Here is a 6,000-nt window from a genome sequence, read left to right as displayed (position 1 = left end):
TCTCACAGCTACATGGAGCATTTTAGCCTTTTAGCTCATTGTTTTGGCTGATGACAGGCTCTGTATAACTTGAAAACTTGAGAGGCTCTGGCCAACCCCTGGTAGACAGCCACATGCAACAGAAAGCTCAGATTAAGCTATTGCGAAGTAGATGTTTTGTTTTTAATACAAAACTTGATTCAGCAACAAAAAAATTGTGGCCTACATTTTACATGAGGCACAAAACAAGTACACAACATATGAGCGCTGAAAAAAATACACTAGTACCAATAGTGCTGTTGAAAACATGAGAATTTAAATCAGACCAAAATGTCATTGTTAATTTACACTAAAAGAATAAATGGAGAGATGTTTCATCAGCAAGTCCACAAAAGAGGTGTAGAGTTATCTACATTATCATATCTGGAGATCACAGAATTCACTGGATAGATTTTATGTCAACTTTTTGAAATTAACTTCTTGCTACTTTATCTGTTGAACAACCAGCCCCGTTGTGACATCAGCACTTCGTACATTTACTCCAACCCGTTGTTAGCAAGCCAACGACCATGAACCAAGAGCAGGGTTCTGCTTGAGGTTTCTACCCGTTAAAGGGGAGTTTTTCCTTACCGCTGTCGCCAAGTGCTTGCTCATGGGGGAATTGTTGGGTCTCTGTAAATTAAAGAGTACGGTCTAGACCTGCTTTATGTGAAAAGTGCCCTGAGATGACTTTTGTTGTGATTTGGCGCTATATAAATAAAAATTGACTGATTGATTGAACTCAAAACAGAACATAAAGCAGCGTGTTGCATGTTTGACTTATATTCATCAGATGGCCAGAGACACGACTCCAAACGAATGCTAATGTTGCTCCATGTCTACAGAATCTGAATATTGGCATTAGCCATAACAATTTATATATACAACATATACAACAACTTTGATAATGTGAGGTGGGTATATAAAGACTTATTTTAGGCAAAAATGTAGGCACTCTAACCTCAGGCTATTTCTGACACAAGAGCAATCAGCAACACCTGCTGCCAACTGACAATCACTCACCTGTTCACAAGAAAGATGATGCTATGGGAGTGAACATTTTTACAAACTACAGGGACTAAAGCCTGTATTTCTTTTTTGCTATTTCCTCACTTGTCAAAATGTCATCATAACTATTCAATTCTTTCTACAGGTGCACATTTTCCTGCAGAAGGGAAAAGTGCTGGAGCTCTTTCTCCCCATAGTCACTGTCTGTATTTTGTGAAAGCATACTCAATTAAGGCAAATATACATATTATCTACTTTGTAAAGTGTTTCTACATTCTATTATATTCTGCGACACCTACACAGGTGTTTTCAGCTATTTTGAAAGCTTAGATCTGAAGGTTGAAGTCTGGCAGAGCTAATCAAAATGATAACGAACTGCCCCACACTGATGCAACAAAACAGTAGGACTCTCTCATAGCAGGAATTTTGACTTGTCAAAGCAGGAAATGGACATGAGTTACTAATATACATATATAACATTGACAATGGCTCTGTTCTATTCAAGTGTCCCAGTAAGCATTGACAGTGAGCCAATATATACAATACCAGGGCCCTGAAACCAAAGCAGCTAAATGGAATATAGGCATCATTACTTTTAACATTTACACCTGTGCTTTTCCTACTGTTACATGTCAAAATATCTTCCTTGAAAAAGGCCTATCATTAGTATGGGAAGTATCCATATTTAATCATGGAAAATAAGTGAAAACACCTGTGTGAGTCTGCCATTGGTGTATAGGAGCTCTAATATCCGTTTGTTAATATAATTTCCACATAAGCTGTTATAGATGATTGTCTATTTTCATGTCATTTTGCAATACTACTGTTCACATGAATTGCACAAATAGTGTTATTTATATTTTACTGTTATCAGTGTTTTTCTAATGATGTAATTGTAATGTTTAATATTCCTTATTTGCTTCACTTTTTGCTGTATTCTATTGCCATTTGCTGCTGCAGTGGCTCCATCTCCACAGGCATCATTGAATCCAAACCTTATTTATTCTTTTTGCATGTTCACACTTATAATGGAGTTTCTTCCAGGAATAAAAAAAATCAATACACTAATGCATGTGAGGTGAAATCAATGTCACAATCACAATGACACCAAGAGCATTTTATTATGCTTTGATGCGACAGCAAATGAGACAATCCTTTATGTTTCAATATGTTCAAATGCCAAAAAGGTGTAGCAAAGACAAAAGATTTATTAAAAGAGGCCAATCATCCATCTAACAAGGCTGCAGCAGAAAATGTATTACTGTCATTTCTGACAAATATCTTGAGATTGCGTTCTAAGTAAAACATGTATTTTATGATGGAGCCTGATGAAAAAAATCAACTATCAACTTCTCAGTACATTAAGCAAGGCTTTGTCTTTCTTATGAAACTGTAACTGTAAATATTTAATGAAAATGTTGATGTTCTTAGTTAACCAGGCTGGATAGACTTATTGGTAGAACTTTACAAACAAAAGTTAATTATTTTTTATAAAAATTACATTAAATGATGCAACCAGTTGAAGAAAAACACAAGGACAGTCATTTAGAATGCCATTTATGTCATTGACTTTTCAAGAATCTAATACAAATGCATACACATACATTTCACCACCTAAAACCACATATGACTCACTACTGCAATAAACATCACCATACAAATAGAAAAAAGGATCAGAGGTTGGCTTTCAAGCTTGGGAGGGGTCATGAAGAGCCACAAATGAGCTCACATGCTCACAAACTAGTTCATACACATTCAAAAAGAGCATCCAGTATGTACACACACACACACACACACACACACACACACACACACACACACACACACACACACACACACAGAGCTTATATAATACAGCATTAAAGAAGAGTGGCTGTAAAAAGGCATGTGGAAGGAGGGAGTGTGTTACAGTATACAGTATGAAAGGGTAACAGCCAAAGTGTACATAAAACACATTTTTTACAGTTAAGCCAACTTTACTTAATATAAATATTCTTCATCCAAAAGTCAGTGCAGTGCCTTCTGCTCAGGCATCACCTGGTCCTCATGCCCGGTCCACTTTACACCCAGTCTGTGCTAGACCTGGTCCACAAATTAGTGTTTCCACCTTACACACAAATCTTTTTTACATCAGTTTTGTTTCTGATCTCCCACTTTTTCTATGGTTTGTGTGTATGTATGTGTGTTTGTTTTTTTTTTGCCACCCAGTACCTCAAAAGTCCAGCTGTGAAGTACAAGCGTTTGAGAGTTAGTTTTTCTACCAATTAGCCAATAGAAAAAGAGATCAACAAATTTACATCAAGTGTTCATTTTGTTCTTTTCTCCTGAATTCCCTTTTTTTTTGTAAAGTTCACAGATGGAGCAGCTCTACTGGATCCCCCTGAAGAGACACATTGCAAAGACCATAGCAAAGAGCTGAGGAAAGGAAAAAGAAAGACATTTTTAAAACATGGAAATATTCATGATGATTTCATCAACATAATTATAACATAGTAACAAACATAGTTAAACAGTTGCAACATACCACTCAAGTGTTACAAATACCGACAGTTTTACAGGGCAGTGTTTCTGTAATGCCAAGTTTCACCACTAGATGGAGATCTTGCCATACAAAGATCTTGCCTGACTTTCACATTTCACTACACAAATATCTGCAGCTTGATGCATAATTGCACATTTCTAGAACGAACATTCACATCACTTGAGTAGCAAATAAAATGCTGCATATGTGAGGATTTGACTAAAATGGAAAATGTCATCATACCTCGATGGTCAGCACCACAATGGCCAGCGCTCCAGCCACATAGATGTACAGTTCAAAGTAATCAACTACTGCAGAGTAGCAGCCCTGTGGACACACAAAGATGTAACACTCAGCAGAGAATCAATAGGCTATAAATGTGCAGAATTACAGAGACAATTAAAGTAACATCACAGCTTTAATCGAGTGAGGCTTTCAACAAAGGCCTGGCTGAATGAGCGGGAGGCAGGGCTTCCTGCCTCACTGCCTTTTAATGAGGGCTCTTTGTGTGAATGAACAGGGAGAGACACATTGTGGGCATCTCGCATTGTTCTAGAGGCATGAAAAACAACAGGTGGAGAGAACAGTAAAAACCACATTCCTATCAGCTTTCACTGTAATTACATTTCACTCCAAGGCTTTCTTTACACACACATGTGCATGTGTGTGTAACTGTGAAGCACATCATTTTCATAAACTCAAATACTTATAATCATCTGTTTTTGCACACAGGTATGCTCCACACAAACTCAAAATTACCGCTGAACAGTACGCACACATGCACACACAAGCTCTGATACATACATACTATAAATGTATACACCTTCACCTCAGTGGTGTCTCCATGCTATACTACTAGAGTAAGATGGCCTCCCATGACACTAAAAACATGGAAAAGCACTAATCAGCCATGGAGGAGTCAGCTAGTCCCTGGATGTCACCCCTCAACTGTCTTCTGCTCTAATTAAGCCTGGAGGTGGTTTGGAAGGAGGGAGAAAGTGGGAGAGTGAGGGAGAAGTTGACACGGTACATGTCAGAAGTTACCTTGTTATTGCGGAACATCATACTGCCCGATAAGCACTGCTCCTGGCTGATATCGGCCAACTCCCCGGTCTGACTGGCACGCTGGCAGCAGGCTTCTGGCACCATATGATTTTGATTGATCATCCTGAACAGGCTGTCCTTAAAATCCTCTGGGCTGTTCACCCCACAGCAGTCAAACTGCAGGGAGGAGAGGAGAGAGTAGGAGAAGAAGTCCTTATTGCTAAGTGCTTATTTGTGCACTGGCCTGTGGTCCACTGTGTGCGTGCACCAATCCAGCATGAATATTGACCCAAATGTCTAAGATTTTATCCATAAAATATAGCTCCCTGATGCCAGGCTGAAACCTTCCTGCTTCTACAGACAGTTGGTGGATGCAAGGAGTTGGTAAAAGCTCTTTGCCATGTGTGCTGTGGCCTTACTGTAGTCATGATGGCATTCCATGTGGAGGTGAACACATCAGTGTTGTTGTAGCCTTGATAATGTCTCTTCAGCTCCTTGGTGAAGTACTCTCTGGTCAGCTAAAATGACAGCCAGCAAGAGCATAGGTGAGTGTTACCACAGGGATAATATCTGTTTGTTCACTGCATACTGGTGATCAAAGATGGAGTAAATACTGTAGCGACTTACATGCTCCCGGAATATGAAGGCGAGGATGGCAGCAGCCAGCTCTGCTAAGAAGATGAGGAGGATGAGCATGAAGAACTGCAATAAGACAAAAGGAAAAAAAGCAAAGTGTGAGACGGAGTTGGACAAGGTAGACGAGTGTCAGAAAAAGTGCACATCAGTCACTAAAAATCACATTTTGGCTGTGTCTGCTTCACTCAGCATTAACTATGCATGAAGCTGGAGGCTCAAAGCAAATAGGAGGGCATTTTGCTCTTTTGGCTGTCTGTTTCAAGCATGAGTGTCCAAAAAACTGACAGTCAGAATAATCAACATACATGCACACAAACAAGATCAGTAACAGAACTACATTTATAATTTGTCAGACGACTTACGAAGAGGAGCAGACACTTGTTTTCGCGGATGGCTCCACAGCATCCCAGGAAGCCCAGAAGGAAGAGCATGCCTCCCATGCCCAGGATGATGTAGACACCAGTGAATAGCAGGGGGTTGGCTGCTACAATTTCCCTGAACCCTGTGGGGTCCACCAGTACCCATACTCCCACTCCTAGGAGGAAAGAACCCCCCAACTGACGGAAAAGGAAAGAGGACACTTGTTAAACAAAACAGAAACTGCCTGCATTTGAAAAATTAATGGGAACTCAGAGGATAGCGCAGTGTCCTTGGTGGCATACGAAACATTCAACAAGATGTCATATAATGGAAAATAAATTTGTGCTTTTTTTCCAGGACAACATGCTGGTAATGCAAATCTCTGAGAGGTTGGGGTTAAAGTTGAGGGAGAG

At 39.6% G+C, this 6,000-nt stretch overlaps 1 protein-coding gene across 9 annotated transcripts in view; it reads right to left on the bottom strand.

Moving 5' to 3' along the window:
- Window positions 1-2,566: 2,566 nt before the first annotated feature.
- Window positions 2,567-6,000, bottom strand: part of tspan18b (tetraspanin 18b) — a 44,469-nt gene continuing 41,035 nt past the window's right edge. For all 9 annotated transcript variants that reach the window (XM_042412045.1, XM_042412044.1, XM_042412046.1 and 6 more), the window contains 6 exons: window positions 5,590-5,784; window positions 5,219-5,293; window positions 5,011-5,109; window positions 4,592-4,768; window positions 3,791-3,874; window positions 2,567-3,441 (listed from right to left, as the gene is read on the bottom strand). In XM_042412045.1, coding sequence (XP_042267979.1) covers window positions 3,394-3,441; window positions 3,791-3,874; window positions 4,592-4,768; window positions 5,011-5,109; window positions 5,219-5,293; window positions 5,590-5,784 — 678 coding nt within the window. In that variant the 3' untranslated portion in view covers window positions 2,567-3,393. The remainder of the gene's footprint in view (window positions 3,442-3,790; window positions 3,875-4,591; window positions 4,769-5,010; window positions 5,110-5,218; window positions 5,294-5,589; window positions 5,785-6,000) is intronic.

This window comes from Thunnus maccoyii, chromosome 5, assembly GCF_910596095.1.
Source record: "Thunnus maccoyii chromosome 5, fThuMac1.1, whole genome shotgun sequence".
Lineage (NCBI taxonomy): Eukaryota > Metazoa > Chordata > Actinopteri > Scombriformes > Scombridae > Thunnus > Thunnus maccoyii.
This window is presented reverse-complemented; position numbering and strand designations above follow the sequence as displayed.